Source organism: Thermobia domestica, chromosome 11 (assembly GCF_964235325.1).
Source record: "Thermobia domestica chromosome 11, izTheDome1.hap1.1, whole genome shotgun sequence".
Classification (NCBI taxonomy): domain Eukaryota; kingdom Metazoa; phylum Arthropoda; class Insecta; order Zygentoma; family Lepismatidae; genus Thermobia; species Thermobia domestica.
In genome coordinates, this window is record NC_137464.1 from 14,606,648 (window position 1) to 14,620,285 (window position 13,638).

Below are 13,638 nucleotides of genomic sequence, written 5' to 3' on the forward strand. Positions count from 1 at the left end.
AGTGCTCGAAAAAAATTCGCAAACTTCGACTTTTCAGATAAATTGACGTTCATTTGTTAATTTATGTACAAAAAGATACGCATGCGCAAACCAAACTATAATAAAATATAGTTTATTTATATCCCTATGTACATACCACAACAAGAATTATAACTCTACCTGTCTCCATAGCTGAATGGTGAGGCTCCAAAGTTGACCATTTCCCATGTCTTCTACAATTCATAAATTGTACTCCCCGTCTTTGATGGCCCATTACTTGGCGGGAAAATTTTTTTCGACAAAACAAAAAAATATGGGTCTCTTAAAAACATGTCTAGTTGCTATAAAAAAAGTTTCACCGATATCTGAGATGGTGATGGTACATGCTCTGCCTGAATTGAAATGGAAGGCACCGAGAAAGTTACAAATGTATGTTGGGTTAAGAAGTTTGGGGAGTTTAGATCCTTTCGACCCCCCGTGGGTGCGTTTCAGGTGTAGATAGATCTATTGTATTTCTTTTCTTTATTACTGGTACATACTAATTGGACCAATTCTATAACAATTAGCAATGCGTAGCTAAAAACACATCAATATTATATCTAGAAGAAGTTCTTGCAGTATTATGTTTGTTTACTTTAAAATAAAAGTGCATTATTAAAATAAAAGTAATTTATTAAAAGCACACAATACAATCTTCCTTCTTTCCCGCCACTAACACGTAATCGAGCTTGCGAAGTGTAAAGTTGCAAATTTGTTGCTGGTAGAATAAACGCTTGTGACATCTAGTAGCATTATTTGGAAATAACGCAGCGAATTGAATGTAAAACCACAGTAGTATTCACAAAGCTATTGCCATCTATAAGCAAAAAAGAGCATCGAAAAGAAATCAATAATGGAAAAAAGATGTTCCCTAATTCTGCCACCTATGTGCAACTATCTCAAACTTCAATGCATTACTGCAAGAGAGAGAGAAAGAGAGAGAATTGACAGACACGGATTACTTATTGGAGTCTACACATGCTGCCATCTATGTGCAAAAAGATATAACACGTGAATCACATGAATTCTTGTTACTTCGATTGTCACACTTTCAGATCCTTGAGTCATTTGAGATGTTACGAATTTATTTCTCACAAACCACACTTATAATTTATTGACGATAAAGCAATGAGTATGAAGTAGATATGGAATAAAATAGCGGACTATGATATCTATTGTCTTCTTAAATCAGCCACTGCCGATAAGAGCTTTGCACAGCGTTGCTAACTACTTTAAAAATATATAAATCTAGTATTGAAAGAGTTTTTGTAGTGTTACCGAATTTACGCTTACGTAATTCCCTTCCGATTGTATTTTCTGACTGTATCTTCGTTTATATGAGCGTTTAAATCCACCTTCAATTAAAAAGAACCGCAAATTAATGAAATTCAAACAGGAGCATGTGCTTGATATAATAATTTATATGAATCTCATACTACATTTATAGGTAAAATATTAATACTGGTTTACCAGAGCTACAATGGGTACCTGCGAATATTAATTTTTTAAAAAGCCGAAGCGAATCTGTGTATGTACTGTACATTTATCAATTCTAACATTATACGAGACTAAACAAGCAGCGATGACATTTTGGGCTATAGTAAGGTTCCAAACTATTCCGGTTTGTGCGGGATTAGCCAGGAATTCTATGTTCTGTCCCGAAGAATGATGACGTCATAAGGTTGATTATGTCATAGCTTTAAAAAAATATTTTTATTAGGCCTTTTTTTATTATTTTTGGCGGGCTTACTTTTGCACCTAGAAGATTGAAATTTTGCACAAACATTCAGTGCAGCTCTTAGTATTTTCTAGATAGGTTTCAATCTCTGTTCTAACACAGCGGTTGGTCCAGAGGGGAAAAGAGGGATTTAAAAACAAAAACTCCCTTTTTCGCGATCTTTCCGCATCATACATAATGGAGACATGTGAATGTTACCGTTTGAAAGGCTGTTCTATTCTGAAGAGTATGAGGTACGAACCATGATCCTAGGATAAATAAGGATGTCTCAGGAAATGTTTAGCTGAGATCGTTTTACAAAGACTGTTTTATATGGGAATCTGATGTATTGTGAGGATATTATTTTCTGGCGGGCTTACTTTTGCACCTAGAAGATTGAAATTTTGCACACACATTCAATGCATCTCTTAATATTTTTTTAGATTTGTTTAAGAACTTTGCGTTAAGGGTATTCACTACAGCGAAATTAAAATACAGCTAATTTTAGAGTTTTTCTGTAATATCTTGAAAACAAATAAAAAATATTCGAAAAGCAGAAACGTAGTGAACTAGAAAATACGATTTTGCATGTGATACCGTTATCACAACTCATCTATCTGCTTTTGATTTGCAACTGTAGATAGATTTAGCATTCTTTGCGGGTTCTGTAAGTAGCGGCATACCAAGGTGAATTGTGGTAAAGGTATCACATACAAAACCATCATGTTTAGTTCACTACGTTTCTGCTTTTTATTTGTTTTCAAGATATTACAGAAAAACACTAAAATTAGCGGTAGTTTAATTTCGCTGTAGTGAAGACCCATAACACAGGGAGTCCAGAGGGGCAGAAAGGTAAAAAATAAGATTTTTTAAAAACAAAAAATCCTTTTTTGGGGGCAATTTTTCCACTTCAGATACATGATAGAGACATATGAGTCGTATTATTTAAAAGGCTATTCTATTTTGAAGAGAATGAGGTACAAAACATAACCCTGGGATAAATAGTTATGTCTCAGGAATTTTTTATATTACATTCAGGTCATTTGGGATCATCTAGAGCATTGTGGAGATGTTCTTAGCTCATTGGTAAATATTTTTCCCGCCCTTATTATTCAAGATAGAACTTTAAAAATGTATACACACATTTCGTACACTTTCAGTATTGTTCAGTTGATTTTGAGCTCTATGCGTTAATACAGAAGGGGTGTCCAGAGGGTTTCAAAATTTAAAAATATAATAGAAAAATATCCCTATTTATCTGAAAATTTACCGCTTCAGGGACACAATAGGGAAATGTAAATGGTACCGTTTGAAAGTAGGGATGTCCAGAACCGGTTCCTGGTGGACCCAGTTTTCGGGTCTGAACGAATCCGGTTCTAGAAGATCCGGTTCCGGAACCGGTTTTTCCGATCCAGGTCTGGAACCGGTTTTTAGTATCCAGGTCTAGAACCGGTTCTTCGGATCTAGGTCTGAAACCGGATCCGGAACCGGTTCTGAAAACCGGATCTCTAAGAATCGGTTCCTCGTAGAACCGGTTCCGCTGTAACCGAAACTTTGTGACCATCCCTACGCTAAACAGAGCTGCTGGCAGACTGTGAACAGTATGCTAGATGAAATGGTGAAAGCGACAGGCAGACGCCCAGGCGGCGGCAGCTTGTCTCATTTGGCTAAATAAACTGGGTAACTGACAAACTCATTGGCTAAACAGGCAAACTGGCCAACTCATTTGGCTAAACACCCACTGGTTGACCAAAATTCTTTTCTGGGGGCACAAGCGGGTCTGGGCGGGGTAGGCACAAGCGCATGGTCCTCTTTGCATTTTTTTTTTTTTGAAGGTGAACTTTGTGCCTCCTTTACGGGTCTTTGGGGGCTTTCGGATCCAGATCTGGAATCGGCTCCCAAGATCCGGTTCTGGAACCGGGTTTTCAGATCCAGATCTGGAGCCGGTTCTTAAGATCCGGTTCTGGAACCGGGTTTTCGGATCCAGGTCCGGAACCGGTTCCAGAACCGGTTCTGAAAACCGGATCTCCGAGAACCGGTTCTTCGCGGAACCGGTTCTGCCGGAATCGGAACTTTTTGGCCATACTATTTGAAAGCCTTTTCTATTCTGAAGAGAATGAGGTACAAACCATGATTGTAGGATAAATAGGGATGATGCTGTAGCCGCTTGACTCAAAGTCTATTATTTATCTAAAAAAAAAAAAAGGGAAAGAAATTAAAAGAGCTAACGAAAAAAGTTCAAAGATGAGACAAATGAATCGATAGTCTTATTAAGCATAATAAAATTAGGCTATATTGCAAATATAAATCCTCATGCGTGGTTTTCGAGAGAAACAAATTTTGTGTTTTTGTAAACCGAAAGAAACTATAATCAACGAACTTAAAAAGTTCGTTACTGAATTATCTATGTCTGTCTGTGTCTGTTATTTGCGAATATTTTTTTTTTCAATTTTGAGTCGTCAATTCGAAGAGCATAAAAAAATCTGAAAGAAGTAATGGATTTTTTTTCGTAACTCTTACCGTTTTCTAGATATTGGCCAAAAAAAGTTTTGATTTCGGGAGATTTAAGGAGACATATCTCGGGAACCGAAAATCATACAGAGATCATGTTGGTGTTGATCAATACCAATATGGATTCAATACCAATTAGTTATTGATTCAATAATTATTGTGTCATTAGTTATTGATTCAATAATTATTACGTCATTAGTTGTTGATTCAATAATTATTGCGTCATTAGTTATTGATTCAATAATTATTACGTCATTAGTTATTGATTCAATAATTATTGCGTCATTACTTGTTGATTCAATAATTATTGCATCATTAGTTATTGATTCAATAATTATTGCGTCATTAGTTGTTGATTAAATAATTATTGCGTCATTAGTTATTGATTCAATCATTATTGCGTCATTAGTTATTGATTAAATAATTATTGCGTCATTAGTTATTAATTAAATAATTATTGCGTCATTAGTTGTTGATTCAATATTTATTGCGTCATTAGTTGTTGATTCAATCATTATTGAGTCAATAAGTAATGACGCAATAATTGTTGACTCAATAACTAATATTGGTATTGAAAAAAAAATAAGTTCGTTCTAGCAACGCTCTTCGAATATTTTCAACTGGCTTTATTTCTTACTATGATACTGTCCAGAGATCACATTTAGATGAACAAAATGACATTTCAAAGGTGAATTATCATGCGTAGTTTTCAAGAAAATCATAAGAAACGAATTTTTATGGCGTTAAAATGGATTGGATTGGATAATTGGATTGGATCTGAGTTTAACATCCCATTCAGCAGCGAAGCTATACGAGATGGGGACCTGCATCTTAGCCACATGAGTTACCACCGGGAATCGAATCCGAATCTTCCACGCCAAAGGCGCGTACGCTATCAACATTAGTCACAAAGGAGCTCTAATTTGGGGATAAGTTCGCCGGATTAACGAATGACTGAATTAACTGAAATAACCTATAACGAGAATAGAAAGTCATTAAAACTCTGCTTATAGCAACAACACATATTTATTATGGGCCATAGTCCTAAGTATATCTATCTTTCGGTTTAACATCCCACGATTATGCGCTTTAGGCTAAGGGAGACGATGACTAAAGCAATTGAGTGATGATGGAAGATTTGATGGAATAAAAATGTGGGAGGAAATTGGAGTACTCCGAGAAAACCCACAAACACGGTGTTGCCCACCTACAACTTATTAGGTCGGGAATCGAACCAAAAACCTCACGCACCAGAGCTAAGCGCTCTATCACTGAGCCATAGTACTCCCAGTCCCAAATATATACACGGTATACCATTGAGTACGATATAAAGCAATACGATACATGCAATGCAGTAGGCGCCCTACATATGTCGTATTCTGTACTATGAGTATCACAATGTGTCACAATGATGCGATACAAAAGTGTGTCATGTTTTGTGATATTACGACCACACTGAAATCAAAGAAATGCTACAACTTGAATGATATCTTTTCATGACAATCTGTCGAACGTTTCAATAATACCCACAATGGGCAAATAAACTTAACTATCACAGAGCTATGTGATGGATGCGATTATTGACCTTCTAGCCACGTATAGAACTTTGTATTTTGCCTTTTCTTTCTTTCTTTCTTATTATATATATTATTAATATTACTGAAAAATACTGAAAATACTGGCAATCCTGATGAACATGAACGGATATGTGCAACAGGAGAATTTCTCTTCGGGTATCTCCTGATATCATTATTGTCTACTTATATCAGAGATTTTCCCATCAAGGAAAATCTGAAATGACGTTCAGATTTTCAAAAGCAGTAAAATATTACGAAACAGAATAACAAAAGTAATGTGTAAATAAAACTACAGTTACATCCTTGATTTCTCAGTGCCTGGTTAGTACTTCTGTTGATTTGTTGTATAGTTGCAAATTGAGAATAGCCCCAGCGACGCAACTACGCTAACTGTCGCCCGGGGCGATAACTAACCTTAGCGCCGCCCTGACCAACAAAACAAAACAAACAAAGAAAACTCCCCCAAATTTTTGCCCAATTTTGCGCCTTTCCATCCTTAGCCTGGGGCACAAACCCCATTTACCTCCTCCCTAGTTACGTCACTGAATAGCCCAGCATAATAAGGGAAATTCTATGGAAAGTCTAATAGCCCCTTCACACAAAAATGCAATGTATAAAGTTTTGTCTACGCAAGTTGCAGTCTGTAACTATAATAATAAGGTAGAAGAAATATCATACATACTAAACGTGTGGCTGCCAAATATGTCTACAGAAAAGAATTCTACAATCCAACAACTAAGGACTCATTCCGTAATGGTTTGAGTCAACACAACGCAAAATCTACGTTTAAGTTTGTGATAAGAAGCATAACAGTTAAAATTGATTTTTGTAAGTTTGGTGATGCGTTACGCACCGTACTTTGTGAGAGGGTTTGTACGAAATAAGAGCACTAATATACAATTTCTACCTTATTTTAAGGCTTAATTCAAATATTTACATTACTGCCATGATTCTTCCTCCAAGTGTTCAAAATTAAAAATCGTACAAAGTTTAACTTTTAAATGTATATGTAATTAAGATTATACTACAAGAATATATATTACTTATTTTTTCTTTACATTCATTCTTAACGCAACGTAAAATATGCAACTTAGTTTGCGATAGTTGTAATAGCAATTATAATGACTTATTGTATTTTTTGCGTTGTGTTCTGAACAGAATGTTTTGCGAAGACTGGTACTGGATGAGCCCTTGAATGTTAATTCTTACTCGAATAGTCCTAGATTTTTAAAATCTCATTACGTAGAGGCATATTCATCTAGTTATATTGAAGCATGCACGACTTAAATCCTAAGTATTCTGTGTTATCTCCACAGTGTTTCGAACTATTAGTAAATATTGACCGCCTTATGCACACTCGTTTAGAAGTATGGTTAGTGTCATAGCAAACGCCTGGCTTCTTCACAGGCCCGTATCCAGGGGGGTCTAGGGGAGGATAAATTTTCGCTGGCCCCCTAAAATTTTCACGGTAGACTGGCAAATGAACTATAATATAGTGATGAACTATAATAGGGTTACATCGTCCCCCTTCATTTTGGGCTGGCTACAGGCCTGCTTCTTCAGGAAACTTACGTTAGTCGAACGCTTTAGTATGGTACTAATCCCGCGTCCGAAAGGCTCTGCATATGGCCCTGAGTTTTAACTTAATTCGATTTTTCAAATACTGCTAAAAAGAAATGCTTTACCTTGCTGACGTTATTAAATATAGAGCATTATGCAGAGTCGTTCTTTCTGACCTGTGATAAGTGCTTTACTTAAGAATTCGACTAACATGTTTCCTACAGTAGTCAGACCTTTAGTATGACCCTAATCATACTTCAAAAGGCCTTTGCATAAAACTAATTGAGTAGTAGTTTCTAATATGTACGGTACAATAAGTTTGTTGTCCACTCGTAATCAGGATTTTACACTTAATCACTATGTGAAACAAAAGTTATAGAAATGTCTTATATAACGGTACCGGTATACTATTTCATCATTCATACGTTTTTATTTTCACCAGTCTGTTTTAGTAATAAAAAATAAAACTAGTGTCCAATAAGAGGAAAAATAGAACTATATAATAAAGAACTTTTTTTTTTTTTCAATTTACAAACTACCGTACTTTGAACACGAGACGTTTCCAAAATCTCAGAGAAAATCGCTTTTTTTTCTTTGCGCTGCCAGCTACTCGTAGTTGTGTAAACTCACTTTCGACGACAGATTGAAAGGTTCAAATCAACTGTGTACTTGGTTTTTCGCTCAAAATGTTCTACAAGATGATGAAAATTGTTTTTATGAAATAATAATAATAATAATAATAATAATAATAATAATAATAATAATAATAATAATAATAAACAAAGAAATGTACAATCTTATAGAGAGGGAAATAGATGGTTTTGCGTTCACTGATATCAAGAGTTTCACATTTTTTTATTAGTATATTACTATACAATGTATTAAAAAGGATTGTTCCTCAAACTCAGAGGAAGCAATTTTCCCCTCTCCTCCGCAAATTACACCTCTGGTTGAAACAGAAGCTTATGCAGAAGAGCACAGAACAGAATTTAAATTTAGAATTATCCACTGTTAACTATACGAGAAATTTCTTGTGAGGTAGTTAGCAATTCTGATGTTCGACATATGTTTGGGAAGTAGTCTGTGCCCGAAGCAAACGGTGTGGGAAAGAGCGTGGAAATGTGTTAAGAAGTTTTGATTGCTTTGTAGTTTTATGTTGCTTTATGCCATTATCGCATAGAACTGGAAGTTCACTTCAGATATTTATATAAACTTAGTAACATACAGTAATCCAGTGAAGTGTCCATAGATAACACAAGTTTACAAGATGGCATGCACTACCAGTGTTTCGGTAGATGATGTATCTCGACAACTTGAAAACTGTAAGGTGTCTGATGTAAACCATCATGACACTACCACAACTGTTGAAAAATTTGTTCTCAGTACGTCAATTTTAACAAAGACTGTGATCCAGAAATGTGGACCTGCTTATTGGAAGTTCGTCGAAATATTGAAACATGGTGATAATGAAGTGTGTGAAATTTCCGATATGTCTAGTAGTGATGAAGAGGATGAAGATGAACCAGAGAACGAAGAGGACCTAACTTATTTAAAAAGTCTAGATCCTGCTTTGTGGCAAGATCAAGACCATTACGCAGTGCTAGGTTTGAAACACCTTAGATTTGATGCTACCGAGCAGCAAATTAAAAAGGCGTATAGAAAAAAAGTGCTCCACCATCATCCAGATAAACGGCGTGCGTGTGGTGAAAATGTAAAAAATGACGATTATTTTAGTTGCATCACGAAGGCGTATGAAATATTAGGTAATCCAGTGAAAAGAAGATCGTACGATTCTGTAGATCCCGAGTTTGACGATAACATCCCCCAATCAAATGAGGTTAATAAGTCAAATTTTTATGATGTGTTTGGCCCTGTGTTCGAAAGAAACTCTAGGTGGTCCGAGAAGACTCCGGTGCCGCAACTAGGAGGGCCTGACTCCTCGCGTGATGAGGTAGAGACATTTTATGCGTTTTGGTATGATTTCGAGTCCTGGCGAGAGTATTCGTACCTAGATGAAGAAGAGAAGGAAAAAGGCCAGGATAAAGACACACGAAAGTATATTGATAAGAAAAATAAGGCTAACCGTGCCAAACGGAAGAAGGAGGAAATGTCCCGTATTCGAACCCTTGTTGACACAGCCTACAATAACGATCCTAGGATTCAGAAATTTAAGCAAGAAGACAAGGAACGGAAGTTGGCTCAAAAGAAGGCGCGACAAGATGCAGCGAGAGCACGACAGGAGGAGGAAGAGAAGAGACGAAGAGAGGCAGAGGAGAAAGAGCGTAGAGAACGTGAACAGCAAGAAGCAGAAGAAAGGGCAAAACAAGAAGAGTTGAAGAAAGAAAGAGAACAGATAAAGCGTGCGATGAAGAAGGCGAGAAAAACGCTTCGAACTTTGTGTAAAGATAGTTCGTACTTCGCGTCCAGTGACTCGGAAGTGGTTCAGCATATGGCTGATGTTGAGAAGATTTGTGAATTATTGAGTTTGCAAGAACTGGAAGAAATTAACAAAGAATTACAAAGTGCCAAAGAGGGTGAAGGACGTACAGTGTTTCTTCGTTGGGTGCAGGAAGTCGAGAACAGGATAGAAAAGGAGCGCCAAGAAACCCTGCAGCAGATGGGTCGTGGCTCACCAGGTCGAGGGCAGGGCACAGCATCTGTAGCATGGAGCACTGAAGATCTTCAGCTTCTAATAAAGGCTGTGAATTTGTTCCCGGCAGGCACAAACCAACGGTGGGAAGTCGTGGCAAATTTTATCAATCAACATAACACGAGTTCCGGAGTTCAAAGGAATGCTAAAGAAGTTCTGGCCAAAGCGAAGGACTTACAAAGCTCCGATTATTCGAAAAACGCTTTGCGCGAAGCGGCTAACAAAAAGGCGTTTGACAATTTTGAAAAGACTCAAAAGGGTGCGGTCAAGATTGATGCGAAAACTTCAGAAAGGTTTGATACCCCAGCAGAGCAGCAAGGGCAAAATTCAGCTCCTTGGACCACTGCGGAGCAACAGCTCTTAGAGCAAGCACTAAAAACGTATCCTTCAAGTACTCCTGATCGCTGGGACAAAATAGCGGTTTGTATACCGACGAGATCTAAAAAAGATTGCATGAAAAGGTATAAAGAATTAGTTGAACTAGTAAAAGCCAAAAAAGCTGCTCAGGCAGCAACTAATAAATAATTCTGCTTTTTTTTTTTTTTTTTTTTTTAATCTAATGAAATGCTGTGTTGTGCACCACTTGTGTTGTGTATAGTGTATCAGTTATTATATTTCTGTGAAATCAGTGATATAATTTTGTTATTTCATCCTTTGTGTGTTAGTTATGGAAAGAAGCTTTACTTTACGGAACTTGACCTGTGGAAATACTGATAATACTCGGTTTTTGTAACGTATGTTACGTTTTGAGTATGAACGACCAAAATTTACGGATATCAGCTGGACAAAGTATATTCAAATAATGGAAAATACCCGTATTTAAAGAATTCCCGGTTTTTTCTTTTTTTTTTTTTAAAAAAAAACAAACCTTTTTAATGACTAAAATCATCGAATTCTCTCTTACCTCTTTATAGGATCAGTTTTTCTTACAAGGATATAGTATACATGAAGCTGCATCAGTTCCCGAAGGAGCAGGACGCTCATACTTTTACAGATTATTCATTGAGTATGTACGAATTTACAAAGGGGGTAACAAAGCGACTTTTATTTACTTATCGACTGATACGAAAATAAAAAAAGAACGTACCTGTACTTTATATCTGCATGTGTAGTGCCCTTGTACTTTATCTATGTATGTGTGTGTGGGCGGGGGGGAATTTAACGCATATAGCATTTCTTGTGCACATGGATACTGCTTACTATTGCACTACGTAGAAAATTTATCGTATTTCATGTATAAGTGGTAATAAAACACAGAAGAAGCGCAGATCAGGGGGTTCTCATGTATACTATTATCTTCTTGCACTTTTTGGGTTCACTCGAGCGTAGGTTCTACTAAATAGAAAATTTATATGTAAAACACGATGTGATATATTTTTCGTGAAGGAATGAGTGTGAGTATAAATAATTATTGTACTGACAGTGCACAGCATATTGAAATGAATTTTGATTGATAGTGAAAGTATAATGTGCTCTTCCACAAGCCTATTTATCGCCCGTCGCTAACGCGCCTGCTTACTCTAGCGCTCGGGACCCCTTGCAGTGCTTCTGCCCTGACTCGTTTAGATAGCATTCGTGCTTTTTCGTGGCCACCTAGCATGAGTTGGTTCGTAGTGTATGCACTGTAGTTTTTATGCTATGAGTGCACGTTATATTTATACTGAGCTCTCCTGAAGACAGTCTGCAAGTAGTAATGTAGCTCCTCATTTAGTGCTTGCTGTGCTGAATGAAATACACGCGCGTGCTTTTATCTAACCTAAAGAATTTAAGAAATGTGTCAGATTTTGGTAGAACCGTCTGCTCGAGTAATGCGTACGGAACTACCTGTAGAAGTACTGATAATACTCTCGGTTTTCTGTAAGTAGGGTGACCATACGTCCTGTTTTGATCGGGACAGTCCCGCTTTCGGGGCGTGTCCCGTCAGTAGATGGAAGAAAGTAGTATTTGTCCCTTTTTTATGCGAGTGAAAGAAGTAAATAACAAATCCAGACCTTACGGGCATGGCGGGCAGGGTTGGAAAAAACAATGGTTTTTATTGAAAAAAAAAACTATTTTTTAAACCATTTTTTTTTTGTGTTGTTTAAACCAGGTTTATTTGGTTTAAATAATTTACTCTATATATTCATATCATATATGGACAGAAACAAGTTTGTTTCGCCTTGATGTTATTATGCAACAGCCGGGTTAAGCTAGAAGGGATCACATAAGCTTAAAGCGGAATAAAAACAGCTTCTCGAGTTACATCCGAAAGAAATTGTCCTCCATTTGAAATCGGAACCAGGACTAATTGGCCACAAATGCGATACGTCTGCCGACTCACTCACGAAGGAATCCTGATAAAAATACGTTGTACTGATCTTTACATGCTTCTTAATATAACTGTCAGAAGTCATTTCAGAAGGACAAAAAGATAAACAGTTGCACAAGTGAAACCATTATACAGAATTACATGTGGACAATTTCAAAGTACTACGGAGTACAGAAGAACTAATTTAGTTTAAGTTAGTTAACAACGACTTTTATTGGTCCAAATTAAAGAAATGCAACGACTTAATTTGCATATCAGTAAGAAAAGTGAATAAAGATACGATTTATTTGAGTCCACTTTGACTCTGACCCATTTATACATAAATAGTTATCAAAGATTCTTGCCTCAATAATTGCCTCTCGTGGGGCTTGTATGACCCCCCTCCCAAAAAAAATTACGGCATTTCAATGTATTTTATCAATAGTAAACATTGAAACAAGACAATATTTAGAATTTTTCTTGATTGCAATTACATAACAATAATAACAACTACAAAAAATCACAAAATAAACATTTATAAACTTTTATAAAAAAAAGTTGCTTTTGTAGTATAATCTTTTTGAGTAATGAATGGGGAATTTAGGTCTGAATATAATACGAATAATATACGGGAGTGAAACGTGATAACCCACAAATGTGTGTTCATCAAGATTTTACGAACACTTACACTTTTACGAACATTTTTCGTTTTTTGGTTTAAACCAGTTTTTTTTTTTTTTTTTTTTTTTTTTTTTTTTTTTTTTTTTTTTAAACAAGCTGGTTTAAACCACCTTGGTTTAAACTAGCCAACCCTGATGGCGGGAGATGCTGGTAGCTTGTCACCTGCGGGCGAAGATACGGTTGGGTATTGGCAACACTGGAAAGGTCAGTAGAACGCAAGGAAATGTTTGTTGTCTACAGAAGAGTTTTTCTTGTGAGGATTGTATGCGTTCCGAACAGTATGTTGTGCAATTTAAGTGCAGAAACAGAAATCGTGTATTTGTTTGTAGACGTGTGGACGAAGGACTACACGCGGATATTTTAAAAATAGTGATCGTTAGCTATGGCTATTCCTACACTAATAATTGTGCTTGGTACACTCGGAATTAATTGGCTCACCCCATAATAAGCACCTTGATGACATGGCAACGTTGAACCTCCCAGGTTATTAAACTTGACTTATTGAATGCAATAGGAGCTTCAAGCAAATACGATTGGAGTAATTTGTGTATTGAAGTATTATCCATCTTAGGAACTCTTTAACAAAACGTTTCAATAGCTGCCGTTTGTACGCAACATATATTTGCTCGACACGGAA

General features: G+C 36.5%; 1 protein-coding gene across 1 annotated transcript; it reads left to right on the top strand.

The window, feature by feature from the left end:
* The first annotated feature begins 8,452 nt into the window (after nucleotides 1–8,452).
* On the top strand, nucleotides 8,453–10,585 carry LOC145663911 (dnaJ homolog subfamily C member 2). Its single transcript, XM_081730095.1, has one exon. It carries the CDS (start codon nucleotides 8,651–8,653, stop codon nucleotides 10,556–10,558), a length of 1,908 nt encoding a protein of 635 aa, XP_081586221.1. The 5' UTR covers nucleotides 8,453–8,650; the 3' UTR covers nucleotides 10,559–10,585.
* The last annotated feature ends 3,053 nt before the right edge of the window (nucleotides 10,586–13,638 follow it).